This window comes from Carassius gibelio, chromosome B5, assembly GCF_023724105.1.
Source record: "Carassius gibelio isolate Cgi1373 ecotype wild population from Czech Republic chromosome B5, carGib1.2-hapl.c, whole genome shotgun sequence".
In the NCBI taxonomy this organism is placed as follows: domain Eukaryota; kingdom Metazoa; phylum Chordata; class Actinopteri; order Cypriniformes; family Cyprinidae; genus Carassius; species Carassius gibelio.
In genome coordinates, this window is record NC_068400.1 from 3,600,607 (window position 1) to 3,623,471 (window position 22,865).

General features: G+C 38.0%; 2 protein-coding genes across 3 annotated transcripts in view; one reads left to right on the forward strand and one right to left on the reverse strand.

The window, feature by feature from the left end:
- LOC127958160 (voltage-gated potassium channel subunit beta-2-like) overlaps positions 1-12,038 on the forward strand; it is a 27,030-nt gene extending 14,992 nt beyond the window's left edge. The window contains exons 7-15 of one of the 2 annotated variants that reach the window (XM_052556959.1): positions 767-810; positions 912-998; positions 2,187-2,231; positions 3,925-4,010; positions 4,182-4,302; positions 4,405-4,499; positions 5,997-6,117; positions 8,276-8,364; positions 9,307-12,038. In XM_052556959.1, the coding sequence (XP_052412919.1) occupies positions 767-810; positions 912-998; positions 2,187-2,231; positions 3,925-4,010; positions 4,182-4,302; positions 4,405-4,499; positions 5,997-6,117; positions 8,276-8,364; positions 9,307-9,396 (778 nt within the window). In that variant the 3' untranslated portion in view covers positions 9,397-12,038. The remainder of the gene's footprint in view (positions 1-766; positions 811-911; positions 999-2,186; positions 2,232-3,924; positions 4,011-4,181; positions 4,303-4,404; positions 4,500-5,996; positions 6,118-8,275; positions 8,365-9,306) is intronic. The other variant, XM_052556960.1, reaches the window with a different exon arrangement.
- The window catches only part of LOC127957606 (multiple epidermal growth factor-like domains protein 6), a 14,276-nt gene continuing 3,435 nt past the window's right edge, over positions 12,025-22,865 (reverse strand). Inside the window, exons 5-18 of the mRNA XM_052556225.1 lie at positions 22,684-22,852; positions 21,796-21,924; positions 21,524-21,652; positions 21,269-21,397; positions 21,068-21,196; positions 20,816-20,947; positions 15,799-15,927; positions 15,593-15,721; positions 15,371-15,499; positions 14,459-14,587; positions 14,237-14,365; positions 13,958-14,086; positions 13,745-13,873; positions 12,025-13,665 (exon numbers count right to left, since the gene is read on the reverse strand). Coding sequence (XP_052412185.1) covers positions 13,607-13,665; positions 13,745-13,873; positions 13,958-14,086; positions 14,237-14,365; positions 14,459-14,587; positions 15,371-15,499; positions 15,593-15,721; positions 15,799-15,927; positions 20,816-20,947; positions 21,068-21,196; positions 21,269-21,397; positions 21,524-21,652; positions 21,796-21,924; positions 22,684-22,852 — 1,779 coding nt within the window. The 3' untranslated portion in view covers positions 12,025-13,606. The remainder of the gene's footprint in view (positions 13,666-13,744; positions 13,874-13,957; positions 14,087-14,236; positions 14,366-14,458; positions 14,588-15,370; positions 15,500-15,592; positions 15,722-15,798; positions 15,928-20,815; positions 20,948-21,067; positions 21,197-21,268; positions 21,398-21,523; positions 21,653-21,795; positions 21,925-22,683; positions 22,853-22,865) is intronic.

A 22,865-nucleotide genomic window follows, 5' to 3' on the forward strand; every position in this document is an offset into this window, starting at 1 on the left:
TGTGTGTGTGTGTGTGTCAGAAAGAGGTTAATGATGATTCATAACTGGCTGTGAGAGCAACAGGGGAAGCAGCTTAATGATAGTCTCTTTCATAGGAGTGCGAGTGAAGCTGTGTGTGGGATATAGTAAGGGAAGTGCTGCAGACCCTCACTGGAGAACGATCCAGGTCGAATCCCCCCTCTGAGCTGTGCTCTTTCACTCAGGGCAAATTAAAGGCCAGAGATGAGCACTGATGTGAGGTCACCATCAAACATTAATGGGTTTAAATTTCCACTGTGCTTACAGTTTGATATTAATTAGTCTCACATACAGAATCAGTGGCCATTATAAATGTGACTTTTATTAAATTTACCTGAGAAGGATCACAGATTATTATGTGTGCACAACTGCACAATTTACTATGAAATAGAAGCAGCAATAGATGTTTTCTTCTGTATTGTCACATATATTTGAGTGTATTATTTAAAAAAATGGATGGGGACTGTGCATCATTTGTTTATTGGATGAAGGCAGATCTGAATGCTGGATTTATACTGACGAAATGATTGGAGAAGTCTGACATACATCACCAGAGAGTAGTCCGTCATTTCGCCGGAAGGTCAAGCTGACATTTTTTCTAAATAATTAAAGAATCGTTCACCCTGAGTTCAATAACAAACCTTTAGAAAACAGAGGTAAATTTACATCATGCTGACTTCCACATCCAGTAAGCTTCTTCAGTTCACTTCAGGCATACTTTAATGTCACATTCTTGTTTGTTTTTCAGAGCAGAAACTGAGAGAGGCTTGTCCAGAAAGCACATAATAGAAGGTAAGTCTTGTTAAATATATTCATGAGTTAGATAAATGGAACGAGTAATGTAGTTCAAATAATAAAGCACATTTCAGCTTTAAATAGTCTTTGTTTTTCAGGTCTAAGGGCATCGCTGGAGAGACTTCAGTTAGAGTATGTGGACGTGGTGTTTGCTAACAGACCTGACCCCAACACGCCAATGGAAGGTAGGTGTGCTTGATGGGACCTCGGGATAGTTTTTGCATCTTACCCAGCACTGGAATGGCTCACTTAATTGTTTTGCACGGAAGCATGGGACTATATCATAGCAACTAATAACAGAAATCAAGCACATGGCAAAGAATTGTTTAAACTTTAAGGTGCAAAAGTTCCAAAAATAGTCTAATCATCCCATTTATTTTGTATTAACCTATGTCAGTTGGAGTAATGAAATGTCTGTCTCGGAACATTGAGCAGTGAATGGAGCATGCTGTCTAAGTGTGCTGTCAAGATGATTCAAGTTTGCATCACAGCAGTTGCATCTATTATGCATTTAATGGCTGAATCCAGTTGTAATTTAGTTGAGGAAGAGTGCATGCTTTTGCTTTGGAGAGTTTTGCAAACGCATTAAGTGGACTATTACATCTACATATCGTCGTAGTAGATCTTTGATTATAGAAGCAATAGTTCAGAGGGCTAAACAACTGAAGCAGCATGACTGAAAGATTTTAGGTTAATTATTTCACCATTCCTAAAGAATGCTGAGATATTAAATGAATACAAGGTCAATTCAAGTTAAGCTCAGTTGATATCATTTAGTGCATCATTTTCATTTTGATTTGTTCCTCTTTTTCATTAAAACAAGGGCTAAGATCTGGCTTACAGTGAGGTATTTATAATGGAAGTTAAATGGAATGTTAAAATACTCCCAAAATGCTGATCTAAACAACTTAGCAGCTCAAATAATGCTTGCGTTTTAAGAGAAGAATTCAACTAAGTGCCATTATAAAATTATAAGCTTCGCATTCGTCTTTAAACCCTCCAAACCTGGGTCCAATTCACTTCCATTGTAACTTCCTCAGTGTAACGTCTATTTTTGTCATGTTTATCTATTTTTTTTTTTTTTTTTTTTTTTAGAAAATGAGGGATGGGAAATGAAATGTTGAGGTTAACGAGATCTTACAAATGCTGTTAATTGAGCCTAACTTGACTAAACTGTGATGATACCATGCTGTACAGCTACTGTATGAGGAGTATGTGGAAAGATTGAGACTAAGCCTGATGCTGATGATTTGCAGAATCCACTCTGGTCCAGTTTTGCTGCACTTTATTTATTTATTTTTTTGCCTATTTCATTCCATTTGCTGGTTGGTAAACCTCTTTTCACAGTCTTTTGTTTGTTTGTTTATCACCAGGAGATCCATTTAACACTTCAAAATCAAGAACATTCATCATAGAAGGTACATGGTACCCTCAGTGAGAGTTTTGACCTCCTGTCTCCAAAAGCATTTTATGGCTTTGATTTGTGATAGTTTGCCCTCTTTTCCTGGTGTGAGAAACCTGACTTTGTCCATAAAATGCTGAAGATTTCCAGACGCTCCTATTAAACCTTGTATGCCGTAGAATGATTGATTTCTTTGACTATCCTGTCCATCTTGCAAGTCAAATTTGGAGAAGGTCATTGCATCTTACTGACCCGTGATTGTAGTGTCTTTTTTTAATCCATTTTATCAATTTTTGTTGTTGTTGAATATTTACCATTCATTCCATTTTAATATCTTCTCCGCTATTCATTTTTCCTAGAAATGCACTTATGTAGGTGTCGACCGGATCAATATTTGGGCTTTGCTTGTTGTTTTATTTTTTCTGTCAGTTCAGACATAAATACAGTTGCATATATTACTCATATTATAATGAAATGTAAATAATTAAATATAATTAAACACTTTAACTTGCTTCTGCTCATACTAAGCTTTAGCTTAATATTTGGATTTTTTTTAAAATCAGTAAAAAATATTAATAATTTTTTGCAAGATGATTGACTGCAGTGTCCGCTGCTTCCCTGCATGCAAATATCTTATTACTGCAAGAGGCTACTTTCTTTTTTGCATGCGTCTGTCATTTTTTATATTTTCTCTTTTTCTACTAATTGTTCACACTGATATTATTCACAAATCTTAAAAAAAAAAAACATATTCTGTTACTGGTAAATTGCAAAAATTCTACCATATGTTTTCTTCATACTCTATGTTAGTACAGATTGGAAATGTAATTTACTAGAGGTTTGTGAATGCTGTCCTTTCCTGCCTGCAGTGTTTTCCTTACTAAATAATAGTAATAAATAATTGGATGATTTGTCATATGACCTTCTTGATTGTGCTTGTCTATTTCAGTGGATATTTTCTTTTTTTGCAGTTTAATATGTGGGAATTTCTGTATAAAATACAGAAATGTGTAACCGTAAACTATGTGAATAGGAACACATATATTGACATCTAATGTGGGTTTATAAAAAAAAAAAGAGACTGGAGAGATGACAAAGACCCACAAAATGCATTTTTAAACAAGGAATCCTTTAAAATGTTGCTAATCGAAACTTGAGAATCTAAGTCTGAAGGATGGAGACCTGCTAATTCTTTTTAAATTAATGCAATGTTTGCTATTATTAACAGTTTTTTAATCCATTTTATCTGGTTCTTTTCTCATGATTGGGTATGTTCAGCAGTGTATAATAATCTCATGACATGAAGTAGATTGTAGGCTGGACCGTGGAAAACTGCTCTTCTGCTAAATGTCAATGAAATGCAGCCTTGTGGAGATGTCATGCAGTCCGGAGTCAAATTCTGATTTATTTTCCACCCACTGAGAAACTCTTTTGAGTAGAGTTACTATAACATGCATAACCTTCAGGCCAGTTTTAATGCCCTGTCACTTTGTATAAAGAAAATATGAATAATGGCCTTTGTTGCTTCTGTACTTCTGCTCCACTTCCATTACTTTACTGATATGTTCGTCCTTGTTCTTTACTAGCTAGGTGTATTGCGGACATCTTACTATCTCTCAGATACTCTCTGATCACATCTGCTTTTGTTCCTTGGTCCCTCAATATCTGAGTGTTGTCCAGACTTTGATAATTAATATTGTGATTGGCAGAGACGGTGCGAGCGATGACCCATGTGATTAACCAGGGAATGGCCATGTATTGGGGCACGTCCCGCTGGAGCTCCATGGAGATTATGGTGGGTTTGAAAGCACAGTGAATTGTTTCACCCTTTCAAAGAAAGTTAAAATAGTATTTTCTTGTAAAACATCATACTTTTGATGATAAAGAAATCTGCACACACATATAAATGGATTTGTTTCTATTATGAGCAGCTGTGAAACTGTGTGTATTGTTGTGTGTTTTTCAGGAGGCCTACTCTGTGGCGCGACAGTTTAACTTGATCCCACCTGTCTGTGAGCAGGCCGAATATCACATGTTTCAGAGAGAAAAAGTGGAAGTACAGTTGCCTGAACTCTTCCATAAAATAGGTGTGTGTGTTTTTGCTAGAGAAATGTTATTTTTCATGCAGGCGCCCGAAAATGCAATGAAGTAACAGAGTTGTTGTAATGGTGGCTGGTTGATTTGTGCAGGTGTGGGAGCCATGACGTGGTCTCCGCTGGCCTGTGGAATCATCTCAGGGAAGTATGACAGCGGTGTGCCTCCTTATTCCAGAGCCTCTCTCAAGGTATTCCTCGGTGTTTGTTCTGGTCTGTCCTGGCTGTTTTTGGTGGTGGTCTTCATTGATGACTGTGTGTGTTTTAAATGAAGGCCTGGCTTGAGTTTTCGTTTGTATTTTGGGATTATTTTTCTGTCACTTTGGATTGTGAAGTGATCCAACTCATCTACACACTTGTGTTTAGATGAATGCAAAGACTTTGTGTTTATTCTCTTTTCTTTGCTGTGATATATAGTGGCTTTACATACATAACTTTATGCACAGCTATTGAGTGCTTTTGATTTCTGAAAGATTTGATTTACTGTACTGTACATTGCATTGTATGCATAATAATACATACAGATGCAAGTAGACTGCACCACATTCTCAACATTCCCATATCAGATTCATCTGATGCATACATGAACATTTGTAGATATACTTAATTAGCATGATAATACATGGTTAACATGATTAGAAATAAATATGGAAGCAAAAAATCTGTATACTGGACATATTCCACTGAAAAGTATTCAAAATATGAAAACTAATATGCATATTTTCAAAATAGTTTAAAATTAATATATTAATAATAGATTAAGTATTTTACAGTTTTGTGCTTGTTAATCATTTTGAAATATCACCCCCAAAATTGTTATTCTACTATTATTTACACTAAAAAAAATCTAAATTATCATTTAAAGGTTTGGGGTTAGTTGTTTAAAAGTGACGTTAAAGATTACATTTATATTGTTGTTAAACAAATGCCATACCTTTTGAACTTTCTATTCATCAAAAAATCCTGATAAATATGTATCTCAGTTTCAACAAAGTTATTTTTCTTGGCCACCAAATCATTATATTAGACTGATTTCTGAAGGACGCTGAAGACTGAAGTAATGATGCTGAAAATTCAGCTTTGCCATCACATGAATAAATGACATTTGTATTTGTATTAAAATAGAAAACAATTATTTTAAATTGTAATAATATTTCATAATATAAAAATTTTATTGCACTTAATGAATCAAATAAATGCAGTCTTGGTGAGCAAGAGAGACTTTTTTTTCAAAAACACAAAATCTTCCCAACTATTAAAATTTTGTGAAAATTCTTTAAAACGTTACCTTTTGTGTGATCCATGAAAAACAAAAATGGCAATAATTTTAATTTTTTTATGAGATGTGCTTCCGTCTAGCAGCAAGTAGCATTAATTATAACATTATACAACTATCATTTAATGAGTAATTATGAATGTCTACAACATAGCCCTGTCCTATTTCTTGTGAGAGTTTGATCAGCTGAGCAAAGGTTTGAGACGTATGATGTTTTCCACCTTTAGGCAGCCGGCACCCATCATATCCCATCAGCACCCGCTCATAAAACATGTTCCTGTGGCTGTGTGTGCAGATATCATCCATTCCATCATTACTTCACAAACACAATGAATTTCCAGCAGCTATTCCTGTGGCTCATCAGCCGGTGGTGTGTGGCTCTCTGAGCAGGTGTGCTGTCTGTTTGAAACAGGGCTACCAGTGGTTGAAGGACAAGATCCTGAGTGAGGAAGGCCGCCGTCAGCAGGCGAAGCTGAAAGAGTTGCAGGCCATTGCGGAGCGGCTGGGCTGCACGCTGCCCCAGCTGGCCATCGGTAATACTACCAGGGCCTTGCCGCTCTCTCTCTTTCTGTCTGTCTGTCTGTCTGCCTGCCTGGAGCTCAGGACAGGCTGTGTGTCCTCGTCTCCTGCTTCTGTCTGGGGTCTTGTGTTGGCAATCTTGTGTCTGTTAAATGTCTGTTTCTGTTCCTGAACTCTGTCAACCAATCAGAGGTTTCATTCCATTCACCTGATGCCATGGGATAAGGTTTGGTTGAGCAATATTGCCATATTAAGTAATGCTGGTTAATTCATTTGAACTGGTCCATGCTTGAAGTCTTAAAAAGTCGTAAGTGCCTTAAATGTTTAGCTTAAAGGGATAGTTCAACCAAAAACGAAAATTATCCCATGATTTACTCTCAACCCATCTTAGGTGTATATGACTTTCTTCTTCCAAATGAACGCAATCTTGCTCCACACGGCAAAAACGTATTTATTGAACCCTAGGGGGTCAATAAAGGCCCACTGAAGTGAAGAGATGCATTTGCATAAGTAAAAATATTCTTTTTTGAAACTTTATGAACAATATTCTCTAGCTTCCATTAACTGTCGTATGCACGTTCACAAGAGAGTGACATTTATTACAGATTAAGTTAAAGATGTTGTTTTTTTAACTCCCAGAGCCATGTGGAGCTCTTTTTATGATTGATGGATGCACTTTTTTAGGCTTCAAAATCTCAAGCCCCATTCACTGCCATTATAAAGATCGGAAGAGTCAAAACTTTTTTTTTTTTTTAATACAGCTACAATAGAATTTGTCTGAAAGTAGAAAGTCATATACATCTAGAATGGCTTGGGGGTGAGTGTACAATCGGGTAATTTTCACTTTTAGGTGAACTATCCCTTTAAGGCACTTAATGCAGGAATACATTGGACAGCTTTTGCTCAGAGGAGTCAATTCTAGTTGGTGAAAGTCAGAGACAGTATGCAGATTTTGGGCAATTGGTATTGACAAAAAAAAATTGTATAGTGCGTGATGGAAATAGACTACAGTTTGTAGTGTGTGATCTTTAATTTACTCTGTATGTGCACAGAAAGTGTATGATTCCCAGTGTGTTAAAATCTGTTCAGGTTTTAAAATCATGTCATATATTCCAGCCTTTAGTAGTAAGAAAACTAGATATCCATAAGAATTCCTCTCTGGATGTAAAGTGACTATAATGAAATGCTGATTTCTTATCTTTTGCATAGTATACAAATGTTAAAAAAGTTAAAAAGCTGTCACTGGGGTGTCCCTTTTTCAAGCAGTGCTAAAATGTACTATTAATATATATTAAAATGTACACTTAAAGTACTAATGCAGACCCTAGGGGTATACAAAAGTGTCCCTTTTAAGAGGATGCCTCCCCAATGACGGATTTCTCTACCTTCCTTTGAAAGGTGTATTTCAGAGTGTAAGGCAGGGTTATCTGTGGCTCTTTGCATTATTACTTGTTATTCAGGTGGTCTCTTCCTGGCTTAGTGAGCTGTTCTTGGCCAAAATAAGTTGTAATATGGACCAGACTAAAATTCAGATATATGCCAATGTGTAATGCTAAACCTGTCCCAGAAGCACAGAGGTCAGTGTTTGTTTTACAGGAACAACAAGTGATGTTAGTCCAGGAATTTGTCCTAGTTGTGTAAACACATTAAGCAAATAAAACAATCAACCGATGACTATCATTCATTAAAGGGGAAACAGCATAGATAATTACAACATTTTAGATCAGATTTCCATGTGTAGCTTCAGCTTATCCACAATAATCATGTATTTAACCTTATTTAGTAGAGCAGTAAAGGTCAGAGTAACAGCATGTGGTAACTGCAGACCAGATACACATTGTTTGGCACTTGATTATAGTTTATAATGCACTTGCTTCAGCAGTAACTGCTTAGTTCATATTTAATGGCCACAGATGTTAGCACTCTGTCAAGTACACCTACCTCTGTCTTTTTGCCGTTTGCTGTTCTGACATTGTTGGTTATATAAAAAGCACACAGGCCTAAATTGCTTTCATCTCTCCTTAGAAAATCTAATATCTAGAGAATTAGCTCTTTGCCTGAGGCCAGATTTCTGGTTGAGCTTTCAAATGGCTTTTCACATTTACAGTTCTAGACTCTTTCTGTGGACTGTTTAGAGAGATGTGAAGTGTCTGTGCTTTGGTGTGTCTCTAGCGTGGTGTCTGAGGAATGAGGGGGTGAGCTGTGTGCTGCTGGGGGCCTCCAGCACTGAGCAGCTGATGGAGAACATAGGAGCCATTCAGGTGAGCCTCTCGCAGCAGGATTCATACATGAACATGAACATAGCGTTTCATTCTGTTAACAGAAAAAACAATTGATGAAACAGGGAGGTTTTCGCTAACTGCAATCGCACAACAGTGTGATGTAACACGCTGTAAAGATTAGCATTACGTAATTTTTACGTTTTACGTTTTAAGCTAAAGAATTTTTACATTTAATGATGAGATTTCACTGTTCACAACAGAAATTCTGATATATAAATAAAATATAAATGCAAATATGTAATGTATTATGTAATAACAAAAATAATTTTGACTGAATTGATTTATTTTTCATTACAGATCATTGTCAGGGCTATATTGCTTAAGCAAATATTTAAGCCAATCAATATTTTATAATTTTAATATTTTATAATTTTACAAGTTTATAAATGTACCTCAACGCCACTTGAAAGCCTAGAAAAAGCTCATGACACACACAAACATTAACCTCTTTTATTATTATTATATTATTATTAAATATTGAATTTGATTACTGAATAAAAAATGAATATTACTATTGTAATAGTATAAAATAGTGTATTTTATTATATTACTATTACTATTGTACTACTGTTTTGTTATTGCATTATAATTATTATTAGTGAAATAGTGATTTTATTTTAAAGTATAATGAATATACTGATTGTATTAATTTCAAAATGTTTAAATGTTAAACAATCATATTTTATTTTGTCAGAAAACCACAAGGAGCCCTCAAAAGCTTCTCGTTTTCATGTTTTGATGGTTGATGCATGTTGCTCTCCCAACATTAAATAAAAATATATAAATTATGAAAAGGCAAAAATGGAAAACTTAACATAAAAAAAATAAATAAAAAAAATTAGGTGCTTGTTTTTAGCCAACATATTAATACATTTGTAACATAAAAAACACACATTAAACTTCAACCCAACGTTCTTCCAGGTTCTTCCAAAATTATCATCATCAATTATACATGAAGTGGACAGTATCCTGGGCAACAAGCCCTACAGTAAAAAGGACTACCGGTCTTAAAAGGAAAGCCAGTGACGCTGTGTCGACCTGCTTCTTTCTCTGAACTCTGACTGAAAAAAACATTGGCACATGGGACCAGCACTGTCACAGGTCCTGCAGGAGACGCCAACTCGCACACTACAGTCCATGGAGTCTGCCGACATTAGCCTGATAATAGGCCAAGATCCGCACGGGCAGAAGGGAAGCATGCTCACGTACAAATCAGCTAGGCTGGCTCAATAAGCAGAAGGCCACTCCAGGAAACCACTGAAATCAAGCGCACGGGCTCGCTTCCTCCTCCCCTTTGAAGTAGTACAGTATTAGAGATCCACAATTTGTACTTAGTCTAGAAATGCATGAGATCCACTAGCATTGGCACGTGCTTTTTTCCCTACATTTTGGAAAACAAATACATTTGCATATGCTCACAGGAAGTAATGAATGCAGAAAAGTATTCATTTAGTTTCATGACTGTATAAACTAAATAAGGCATTGGATGTTACTCATCTCTAGTTTCATATCGAAATTGTTAGCCAATATAGTGCTTGTTTACTATATCATTTCTGGCTGTGTTTTAGTTTTACACATAGAAGGGGAAGCTATTGTAGAGTTACACATGATACAAAGCTTGGGTTGTGAGACCTTCAAAAATATAGACATTAAATACAGGCCTCAACAAATGTGCAATATTTGAAAGTGTTTGTAAACCCAACGTTCTTTTTACATGTAAGAACTAAGAAGTAAATGACCTAGAACAGACGGTGGTCGAGTGGTGGTCTGTGTGCTCATTTGTCATCGCTTCGTCGAGCTGAAACCAAAGAAATTTAGCTCCATCCAAACCACGTGTATAAGGTCGTTTGATCACGTGACTTCTTGTTTAAAATGCTTTTTGGTACTCATCATATGTGCTCAGTGTTTTATGCCTTAATGTTGTGTATTTTAAGTCGATTTGGATGTGTGTGGAAATCTGTTACTATTTATATATTTTAATGCTTGTTACCAAAATCATTTTGAGCGGACTGGATTTTATTTTTCAGTCTGCCAGTGTTTAAACAAGACAAGGCTAAACGATTTTTTAAGGCATCAATAATTTAAGATTTTATTATTTGTTGTTATTTATCAGTTTTACCTTGTTATGTTTAATGTTTGTTGTCCTCCTGTATATGTCGTTGTGCGAGTCTCAAGTTATATTTTTATTTGTTTATTTATTTTATTTTTGTCCAATGGCGCCCTCTACGGGCTGGAAATACATCACTACACGTGTACTCCGTTAAAAAAAAATAATAATTAAGTAACTATTGCTTTTGATAGTTATTAATAGTTTGCAAGGCAGTGGATCTTTTCTACTTAGTATAAAATATTTGCATGTGTTTTCCATAAAACATTATTCCAGATGTATCTACAAAACTGGTAAATGAAATCTTAGACCTTTCTGAACTAAAGCCAATTATTAGGAGTGTTAATTTGCTGTCTGAGAGTTACTAGACTGCCTTATTGAGAAATAAGGAAATCTTAGATTGCCAATAGGATAATTTAGGCTATGCATTATGGCATTTTAAAACAGTCAGTAGTGAATGGTAAGCATAAGCTGGTAGTTGTAACAAAGGTTTAATGGAGTAATTTATATGTCATCATAATTATTCACTTTAAAATAATACCAAAATAAATTCATAACATATCAAGGCAGTGAAAAATATTCTCACACTCTAATATGAATGGATGTTTTACTGAATTTAATCTTCAAGAAGTTGCATTACAGCTGTCTGCATGTACATATTAATACATTTTAATAATGGCCTATTTTAGTGTAGAACAATGCTTACTCTTGTTTGGGTATGAAAGTGTTGACCTATAGTTGGAATGTAATGCAGTTTATAAGGGTTTTGATTGTCATCTGAGCTACATTGAGTCTTAAGAGAGGAAATACAAACATACTGTTTAAACGAAAAAAAGGGGAGAGATTATTAATAATATCTGTAAGGCTTTTTGAAGTAACACTTTAACCAAAGACCATAGGCTTTGATAGAAGTGGAAGACGTTGCTTTTAACTGAGGGTCATTGTAAAGTTCCTTATGTTTGTCATTAGTATGTTGTTAGACTGCATCTATCATATAAGACATTAGTGGTTTAATATGTTGTCAGTAATTAGATTGTCAAATTGAGACAGTTTTATCAGTTTAGTCATGTGGAGGAGAAATATCATTGAATGAGAAATTGTTGGTGTACAGTTGTTATTTTTCTGCAAGGATAAAGTTGTTGTCGAATGAGCCCAAGTTGAGTACTTTGCTGTAAAATTATTCCAATATTGTCTATTGTCCATATTAACTATGTACAGGAAATCTGATGTTTTGAAGCTGATTTGATTGATAAGAATAGATAGGTTTTTTTGGTATGACCTATGATTATGACATTTGTTAACTGTAATATGACCATTATTGTTACAGATATGCATTAAGTTATGCTGATTTCTGTAGATACATAATTGAATGGTTTGATAACATGTAGATAATCTAAATATATACATACTATACTGGTCTTAATGACCATTATCACATTTGCCTTCATTTATTTTTCCATTGGCAATTATTGCTTATGTCATTGTGCTTGAAGAAAAAAAAAGATGTACAGCTTCAGACAACTGAAAATAAATTATTCTAAAATTCTTTAATTTAGTCTTTGTATTTTTTATGTGTTTAAAGACCATACAATGAATACATTTATTGAATGGTTAAGTGTACAACAAACATTTTTAAGAGCAAAAAAAAAATTATATATATATATATATATATATGTATATGCTTTTTCTTTATAAAAACAAAGTATTTTGTTCTGGAAAACTGAAAAAAGTACCAGTTCAATGTCACCCCCCTCCCCCTTTTTTTTGGTAAATCATTCTAGTTTAATGATGTGCAAATTGCAAAGCAATGTCAATATTCTTTTGATTATTTCTGCCTGTTAAACTCCTTAAGAATGCACACAGAACAGCATATGAAATATCTAAATTATTTAACTGCAGGTATTTAAAAAAAAACTTAAAAAATGAAAAGCCTATTTCTACACCCCTTACAGACCTTTAACCATGAATAAAACATTTGTAAGCTTCCTGAAAAACAGCCTTTACAAAAACAAAGAAAAAGCATCAACCGTGTTTGCCATGGCTGCTGAGAAAACAAGCTTTTAAGTGCTATCTTTGGCCCTGGCTTAGCTGCAGAAATATTGAAATATACATTTTCTTTTGAGTTAATTGAGAATGCAAATCACACTTTACAATATCCATAGTTATGTGAGATGGTACTGTACAAAAATAAATCAGTTTTCTGCACAAACCCTAAAATAACAAAACACTGGTTTAGTATAAGAGGAAACATAGTGATTATAATGTTGACAGTACAGTTATCTGTAAAATAAAATTGTACACAAGAATTCACAGATGAAAACTTACATTCATACAATATGTACACAGGTTAAAAACAAACAGAAAAAAAGACTCCAGTTTCATATTTTTGTATTACTTGAAATATTTTGAAATATGGACAGTATGTCAACATCCAAATATTGTACACCGTAGTAACAAATCTGCTCAATTTTGTGCAACATTCTACCTAAAGTCTTAAAAGAAATTATTACTTAAAATATTCATAATGAAAGATGTAAGATACCTTTAATAGAAGTATTCCAAAAATTCCCACTCAAGAAAAAAAAAACCCTGGGGTTAAATGGGTACCAAACCATAGAACATGAAGTTACATAAATGACAACAGAAGTTTGATTTTTGAGTGCACTGTTCCTTTAAGGCCCTTGTTTAAGATCACAGTGTTACCGGGATTCAGCTCAGTTCCAGGTGAAGCCAGGGCCTTGATTTGGTGCTTTTCTTGATTAGAGATAAACTGAAGTCATCAGGAAGTTCATTCTCCCTGAGCAGAACTGATGCTGAAAAAGCTCCTTTGAATTGTTCCTAATCCATGAGGAAATTCAATATGAATAGTCTTCTCCTTCATGTTGGACTTTATGTTGTCCACTTTTCGTTGAGAAAGTATATCATTTATTGACTCCATCTGAGTTTTTCCTAGTCCGAGTCATCTGATGGTTTGGACCTTAATCCAAAGATCTTAAAAATAAAAAAAACTGCTACAAAGGCTTCCATTTTAGCAAATAGTCCAGTCACAAATTGAAGCCAGGTGAGTTTACAGTCAGTGAAACTGTGTGTCTGTTAGTGAACTGAGTGGGACTGCTATCCTGATTCGGAGTCCTTCCTTTTGCTTCTGCTAGTTCTCTGACTAGACGTGAGCCCTGTTATAAAGACAATGATTATTATTTGAGCTTGCAGTAAAATGTGAAGGTTACTTTGAATTACTACCAGTGAAATTACCCTGTCGACAGCTTGGTCCGACCCAACCGTTGAGACAGGTGCAGCGTCCATTGCGTGGATTGCACTGACCTCCGTTGTGACATTCACATCTCTCTGAGCAGTCAGGCCCAAACTGATTCACTCCACAGTCTGGTAGGAATTTAAAAATATATTTTTAAATAAATGATCAAATAAAATATAAATCAAATGACTCAAATTTGGTGGAAGGCTTACCTATATCACAGTGAGATCCCGTTTTCCCAGGTGCACACAGACACCTGCCACTGACAGGGTCACATGGTGTGTCTTCGTCACAGTCACATTTATGGACACAATTAGGCCCAAATGTACCTGGATCACACTCTGAAACACAAACATATATATATATATATATATATATATATATATATATATATATATATATATATATATATATATATATATATATAATCTCATATAATGTATTAATCATATATAATTTATAATCCACATCACACAAGAGCTCCTCTGCACCTCTATCACAGAGGAGTCCTTGATATCCTGGAGGACAGAGACAGCGGCCAGTTCCAGGGTCACAAGGTGCATTGGCACGACAGTCACACAAAAGCTGGCAGCGATGTCCATGGAAACCAACAGGGCATGCTTTTGAAAAAAACATTGAATCATTAAATAACTGGCTAAATTGGTCAGGGTGCAGTGGTTTGATTAGATGAAACAGGTGCTGTGTTTTCTCACCATGTTCACAGAGATGTCCGTAATACCCAGGAGGACAGCGACACTCGCCCGTCACTCTGTCACAGGTGCCGTTATTTTTACAATAACATATTTCCCTGCAGTTGGCCCCATATCGGCCTCTGGGACACTCTGATCAACACAACAACATGTTTGAACAGAATTTAATAACTTATAAGCCATTTTTCATACTATACATTAGAATGTTAAATTCCTAAATGTATTACTTTTTTTTTTTTTTTTTTTGTATTTAATAGAATAAAATACATATTGTATTATAATTATAACACATTAACAACTGATTTTAATAAATAATATAATAAAAATAGATTACATTTACTTTCGAATTTATTTAAAATGTATTACTTTTTATTCTTTATTTATTTTATAATTCTATAATTTTATTTTATTTTTATTTGTATTTAATAAAATATATATATATATATATATATATATATATATATATATATATATATATATATATATATATATATATATTCCATTATATTTACATATATTATAACAGCACATTAACCACTTAAAAAAACAAATAATATAAAAATAAAAAAATATGTATTTTAGAATTTATTTTAAATGTTTTACTTTTTATTTTCAATTTATTCATTTTAATCTTATTTAGACAAAATTGTATTTAAAATAATACAATTATATTATACATTCTTTTATAATTTCATATATTTATTATAGCACATTAACAATTAATTTTAATAAACATAAATAATATTATATTTTAAAAAATCTTTTATTTTAGAATTTGACATTTCAGCTGAAAATAATTATTGGCTTATCAGTTTTGGCTTGAATTTTTATATCCGTGTCACTGTGTTTTCATTGTATTGCAAGCTTTGTCAGCAGAATTTCTATGTTGGGGTGAACTGTGCACAATCAGCTGACCTGTATCACAACTGTCTCCTGTCCAGCCCAGTCCACAGGTGCAGTTTCCTGTGACCGCGTCACACAGTCCTCCATTACTGCAGTTACAGCACTGAGCACAGTCCTCCCCAAACCAGCCCTTAGGACAACCTGAGACATAATTACATCAGCTTATTTCATACAAACTCAGCAAAATATTACTCAATCCCTTCACCGTCACTTTTAACAGGAATACAGTCAGACCTTTGCCGCAGTCTTCCCCTCGCTGTCCCGCTTTGCACACGCATCTGCCAGTGACCGGATCGCTCCGGGCCCCTTCACCACACAAAGCCACTCGTGCACAGTCCTGCCCGTAACGCCCTGATGGACAGGCTTTAGAGAGAAACTAGTCTGTTAGCAATCACCTTTATAAAGAAAAAAGAGAGAAAAACTGTAAATGTGTGACTGACTGATATTGCAGTTTGGTCCAATGTATCCCGGTGGACAGGTGCAGGTGCCAGTGCTGGTCTTGCACACTCCGTTATTCAGACACTGGCACCTCTGCTCGCAGTTAGGACCATAATTACCCACCGCACACTCTAAAACAACAAGGTTTAAGGGTTAAGACATCCTTCATGCAGCATACAGTAATTATGAGGATTTACACCTTTGAAACTTCTCTTTGAGGCCATTTTGAGGCCTCTTTTTTTTTTTTTTTTTGCAATAACAATAATCCTTTGTCCTGCTAAGGCAAATTTCATAGCTTTTATATCCTAAATACATATAATTAAATACAATTTTCACACTTTTTTGCATCGTTAGACAATTACAGATTGACTGGAAAAACACAAAAATATCACCAAATGTTTTGATTATTATTTTTTATTTTATTTTTTTACAAATATATGAATACAAATATAAAACATTTAATAATAATACTTTTCACATAGTAAATATTTAGTCTTTTTTAGATTTTCATAATTGTATAGAAATATAATTTAAAACACGGACACGTAATCTGGCTTTAGGGACGTGGAATGTCACCTCGTTGGCGGGGAAGGAGCCTGAGCTTGTGCGGGAGGTCGAGAGGTACCGACTAGAGATAGTCGGCCTCACCTCAACGCACAGCTTGGGCTCTGGAATAGAGCTGTAATCGGGCCTTAAAAGTTACGCCCGACAGGACCCGAGCCCGACAGGTTTCGGCCCGAGCCCGACAAGTATATATTGATTGACAGCTTTTTTTAAAGCCCGAACCCGTTTACAGCCTGACATTATTCAAATGTGCGCACGCACACAGCTCTTTTGCCTTTTGTCAACAATGAGTAATTAATTCATGTTTTAACACAATTTACTCATAACTAACGTAGACTAGATCACTTGGAAGCTGGAATAAAGAAATAAAATAAGTCCTCTGTGACATCGTAACATCTCAGCATTCTAGACATAGGCTCATTTAACCTATAAATAGACCAACGCACCAATAAAAACGAGTCATTTAAAAAAAAAAATTAATTAAGATAAATTTTAAATTAAGATGGGTATTTGGCAATAATGAAATTAAGATAAAGGCTCCGCCGGATTTGCTTTATTTAATAAAAGAATAATGCCAACATTAGCGTAAATACTCTGTCAACATTATGCATTTAAGACTCGATGAATATTTAGTTATCATTTGAAAAACCTTTACTCACAGAGATTAGTCTAGGTCTGCATGTTTTTGTGGAGGAAAATGATTGAATCCAGTGTAGATGTCCTCAGCGCATTCCTGCGCTCACTGATGGTGCGTCATGATTCACTCATTATTCTCATTATAGACATGGTCAAAACTTTTCCACACCTCGCTCAGACTTTGCTTTAGTTGCTGGTGCAACCAAAACGTAATCACCAGAGGCAAGCCTCCGTTACACCTGCTCAGCATTCATTTTCGCATCTTTCTCGCGCTAATCGAAACACATCACATGACCACTCGTTTACCTCGCAAACAGGGAGCGCAAGCCCGAGCCCGGCCCGAGCCCGCGTAAGATGATAGAAATTAAGCCCGAACCCGACCGAACCCGTCGGGTCCCGACGGGTCCCATCGGGTTCGGGCAAAGATCTTCAGCTCTACTCTGGAACCACACTTCTTGAGAGAGGCTGGACTCTCGACCACTCTGGAGTTACCCATGGTGAGAGGCGAAGGGCTGTAGTGGGTTTGCTAATAGCCCCCCAGCTCAGCCGCCATGTGTTGGAGTTTACCCCGGTGAACGAGAGGGTCGCTTCCCTGCGCCTCCGAGTCGGGGATAGGTCTCTCACTGTCGTTCGTGCCTACGGGCCGAATGGCAGTGTGGACTACCCGGCCCTCTTGGAGTCTCTGGGAGGGGTGCTGGAAAGTGCTCCGACTGGAGACTCCGTCGTTCTACTGGGGGACTTCAACGCTCACGTGGGCAGTGACAGTGACACCTGAGCGGTGTTCTGTTATTGGATTTCTGTCCTAACCACAGTTTGTCCATAACGAACACCATGTTCAAGCATAAGGGTGTCCATCAGTGCACGTGGCACCAGGACACCCTAGGCCGGAAGTCGATGATCGACTTTGTGGTCGTGTCTTCAGACCTTCGGCCATATGTCTTGGACACTCGGGTGAAGAGAGGGGCGGAGCTGTCAACTGATCACCACCTGGTGGTGAGTTTGATCTGATGGCGGGGGAGGAAGCTGGACAGACTCAGGAGACCCAAACGTACTGTGAGGGTCTGTTGGGAACATTTGGCCGAGCCCCTGTCAGAGAAATCTTCAACTCCCACCTCCGGCAGAGCTTCGACCGGATCCTGAGGGAGTCTGGAGATACTGAGTCCGAGTGGACCATGTTCTCCACCTCCATTGTCGCTGAGGCTGTTCGGAGCTGTGGCCGTAAGGTCTCCGGTGCCTGTCGAGGCGGCAATCCCCGAACCCGGTGGTGGACACTGTAAGTAAGGGATGCTGTCAAGCTGAAGAAGTGGGACTCCGGAGGCAGCTGACAGGTACCGGCAGGCCAAGCGGACTGCAGCCCGGGTAGTTGTAGAGGCAAAAACTCGGGCCTGGGAGGAGTTCGGTGAGGCCATGGAGAAAGACTATCGGTTGGCCTCGAAGAGATTCTGGCAAACTGTTCGACGCCTCAGGAGGGGGAAGCAGTGCCCTACCAACACTGTTTACAGTAGAGATGGGCACCTGTTGACCTCAACTGGGGATATCGTCGGGCGGTGGAAGGAATACTTTGAGGATCTCCTCAATCCCACCGACTTGTGTTCCGTTGAGGAAGCAGTGGCTGGGGACTCGGAGGAGCACTCGTCCATCACCCGGGCTGAAGTCATCGAGGTAGTTAAAAAGCTCCTCGGTGGTAAGGCACCGGGGGTGGATGAGATCCACCCCGAGTACCTCAAGTCTCTGGATGTTGTGAGGGGTGTCTTGGCTGACACGCCTCTGCAACATCGCATGGCAGTTGGGGACAGTACCTCTGGACTGGCAGACCGGGGTGGTGGTCCCTCTTTTCAAGAAGGGGGACCGGAGACTGTGTTCCAACTATATGGGGATCACACTTCTCAGCCTCCCTGGGAAAGTCTATGCCAGGGTACTGGAGAGGAGAATTTGGCCGATAGTGGAACCTCGGATTCAGGAGGAACAGTGTGGTTTTCGTCCCGGTCGTGGAACACTTGACCAGCTCTATACCCTTTCCAGGGTGCCGGAGGGTTCATGGGAGTTTGCCCAACCAGTCCACATGTGTTTTGTGGATTTGGAGAAGGCATTCAACCTTGTTCCTCGCGACATCCTGTGGAGGGTGCTCCGGGAGTATGGGGTCGGCGGCTCCCTACTTAGGGCTGTTCGGTCCCTTTACGACCGGAGCAAGAGCTTGGTTCGCATTGCCGACAGTAAGTCAGACCTGTTCCCGGTGCATGTTGGACTCTGGCAGGGCTGCCCTTTGTCACCGGTTCTGTTCATAATTTTTATGGACAGAATTTCTAGGCGCAGCCAAGGGCCGGAGAGTATCCGGTTTAGGGACCATACGATTTCGTCGCTGCTTTTTGCGGATGATGTTGTCGTGTTGGCCTCCTCAGACCAGGACCTTCAGCGTGCACTGGGACGGTTTGCAACCGAGTGTGAATCGGCTGGGATGAGAATCAGCACCTCCAAGTCCGAGGCCATGGTTCTCAGTCGGAAAAGGGTGGATTGCCCACTTCAGGTTGGTGAAGAGTTCCTGCCTCAAGTGGAATAGTTCAGGTATCTTGGGGTCTTGTTCACGAGTGAGGGAAGGATGGAATGTGAGATTGACAGACGGATCGGTGCAGCTTCTGCAGTAATGCGGTCGCTGTACCGGTCTGTCGTGTTGAAGAAGGAGCTGAGCTGTAAGGCAAAGCTCTCGATTTACCGGTCAGTCTACGTTCCTACTCTCACCTATGGTCATGAGCTGTGGGTCATGACCGAAAGGACAAGATCCCGGATACAGCCGGCCGAAATGAGCTTTCTCCGTCGGGTGGCTGGGCGCTCCCTTAGAGATAGGGTGAGAAGCTCGGTCACTCGGGAGGAGCTCAGAGTAGAGCCGTTGCTCCTCCACATCGAGAGGAGCCAGCTGAGGTGGCTCGGGCATCTATTTCGGATGCCTCCTGGACGCCTTCCCAGGGAGGTGTTCCAGGCACGTCTCACCGGGAAGAGGCCCCAGGGAAGACCTAGGACACGCTGGAGGGACAATGTCTCCCGGCTGGCCTGGGAACGCCTCGGGGTCCCCCCGGAAGAGCTGGAAGAAGTGGCTAGGGAGAGGGAAGTTTGGGTGTCTCTGCTTAGACTGTTGCCCCCGTGACCTGGCCCCGGATAAGCGGAAGATGATGGATGGATGGATGGAATATTATTAAAAAAAAAATTAATTTTAAGATATGGGACAAAGTTCCACATTGTGTTTCACAAAGAGAATCTATATAAATAAGACATTTGAAAGGTAAATTGCGAATAAAAAATAAAAGCATGCATATAAAAAGGTTTTTATTTTAATATGACATAAAAGTAAAAAAAAAATAAAAAATTGATCCGTTAGATTGGTAACACATTACAGTAAGGTACCATTACTTAACATTGGTTAATTAACTAACATTAACAATGAGCAACACATTTCAGTATTTATTGATTTTTGTTTACATTAGCTAAGAAAAATACAAACGTTCACAGTGTTAATTAAATAATATTAACAGAGTCAATTTAGGATTTTAATTATGTATTCGTAAATGTTGATATTAACTAAGATTAATAAATGCTTTTAATGTCGTTAACTGATGTAAACAAATGGAACCTAAGTGTTACCATTAGTTTTATTAAAAATCAACAGCTGTGACAATTAAATAAGAGCATATTTGATATGTCTGGTTTGTTTGTCAATGAATTACTATATATTTTTTCCATTTAGCCAAAACTGTCAAATCTTTTCTGTTCATCTTGAATGTACAAAACTTTTTAAGATAAAAGAAGGTGAGCTCATGAAGGCCAAACCTGTGTCACACTTGCTGCCTTGATATCCTGGAGCACAGTAGCAGACGCCGGTGACGGGGTGACAGAGCTGATGAACCTCGGAGCACTGACACACCTGATTACAGTTCAGTCCGAACATACCTGACTGACACACTGCAGAGCAGAGCAGAGCAGAGCAACACAACAACTTTTGAGATCCAGGGCTTCAGGGTTAGTGTTTTAACAACTGATCTGCTGTCAAAGACATAACGAGATCAGGACATAACCACTCACCTCGTTCGCAGCCATTCCCAGTAAACCCAGGTGGGCAGCCACACTCCCCGGTCACATGGTTACAGGAAGTGCCACGAGGACAGTGACATCGCTGAGCGCATCGCTTCCCAAATGAACCAGGTAAACAAACTGAAAGAGCACAAATGAGTTACCCTGGATCTACCAGCAGGGGGCAAACAAGATAGACATTGGGTAAATTACTTTTCTCGCAGTGCGACCCTCTCCAGCCTGCAGGACAGATGCAGGTGCCAGTGATGTGGTGACATGGGGCATTATGATCGCACCTGCACTGCTGCTTACAGCCTGGACCATATGAACCTTGAGAACATGCTGATCAAAACACACAGAATGGGAATAAATATATGTTTTGTCATGCAAAAATACATATTCTTCCTTATTGTCAGTTTTTAAAGACATTTATTATGATGACTTCTGAGGCACAGTGATGTTTTTTACCCATCTCACAGCGCAAGCCCATCCAGCCTGCGGGACAGGAGCACCTGCCATTCTGTCCATCACACACACCGCCATTCTCACACTCACACTTGTGTTGACAGTCCATGCCAAAGTGTCCCGGAGCACATTCTGAACAAAAGGGGGAAAAAACACATAAACAGGATGTGTGGAAAACAAAATTATACATTTTCCACCTGAAAGTTTCTATATATTTTCACAGACTTGTTTTAGAAATGCTGTTGTGTATCAGAAATGTCTGGTTTATGTCGCACCCAGTTCACATGCCACTCCAGTCCGTCCACTTAGACACGTGCAGTGCCCGCTGATTCGGTCACATGACCCTCCATTCTGGCACAAGCAGTGCTGGTGGCAGCCCACACCATAGAAACCGGATGGGCACTCTGGGAAACAAATGCATACAATACAGACAAAGATCTTCTCTTTCATGTGAACTTTCAGTTGAACATGATTCTGGAGGTGTCAACTGATTAGAATTTCATTTAAATAATTTCATAATGGAATGCCTAAAGTAAGTGTGTGTGTGTGTGTGTGTGTGTGTGTATATATATATATATATATATATATATATATATATATATATATATATATATATATGACCCTGGACCACCACAAACCAGTCATAAGGGTTTGATGCATGCATTACCTAAAAGCTGACTACATAAGCTTTGATGTATGGTTTGTTATGATAGGCAATATTTGGCTGAGATACAACTATTTGAAAACCTGAGGGTGCGTCAAAAAGCACAACATTTATAATATCGCCTTTAAAGTTGTCCAAATTAAGTTTTATCCATGCATATTACTAATCAAAAATAAAAAAATTATATATTTACGGTAGAAAATTCACTAAATATCTTAATGGAACATGATCTTTACTTAATATCCTAATGATTTTCGGCATACAAGAAAAATCTATAATTTTGACCCATACAATGCATTGTTGGCTATTGCTACAAATGCTGTAAACCCTTGTGATTTATGAGGTCCAGAGTCACATATATTATATACACATCTCTCCTAAAGTAACATGTTAATCAGATATCCCCAGTTAAATGTAATAAGAAAAATCTCAGCATGTTTTTGATTAAAGAAAGTATAAACATCTCTGATGATTGCATGAGGACAGTTAAAAACACTACCTTGTTCACAGCTGCTCCCTGTCCATCCTGCTCCACACTCACATTTCCCATCAGCAGGGTCGCAGGTGGCATTATTGTGACAGTAACAGGTTTGACTGCAGCCTGGGCCATAGGTGCCAGCGTCACATGCTACAACAAGACAGATATAGATACAGACAAATAAGAAACTCTATACACAAGGA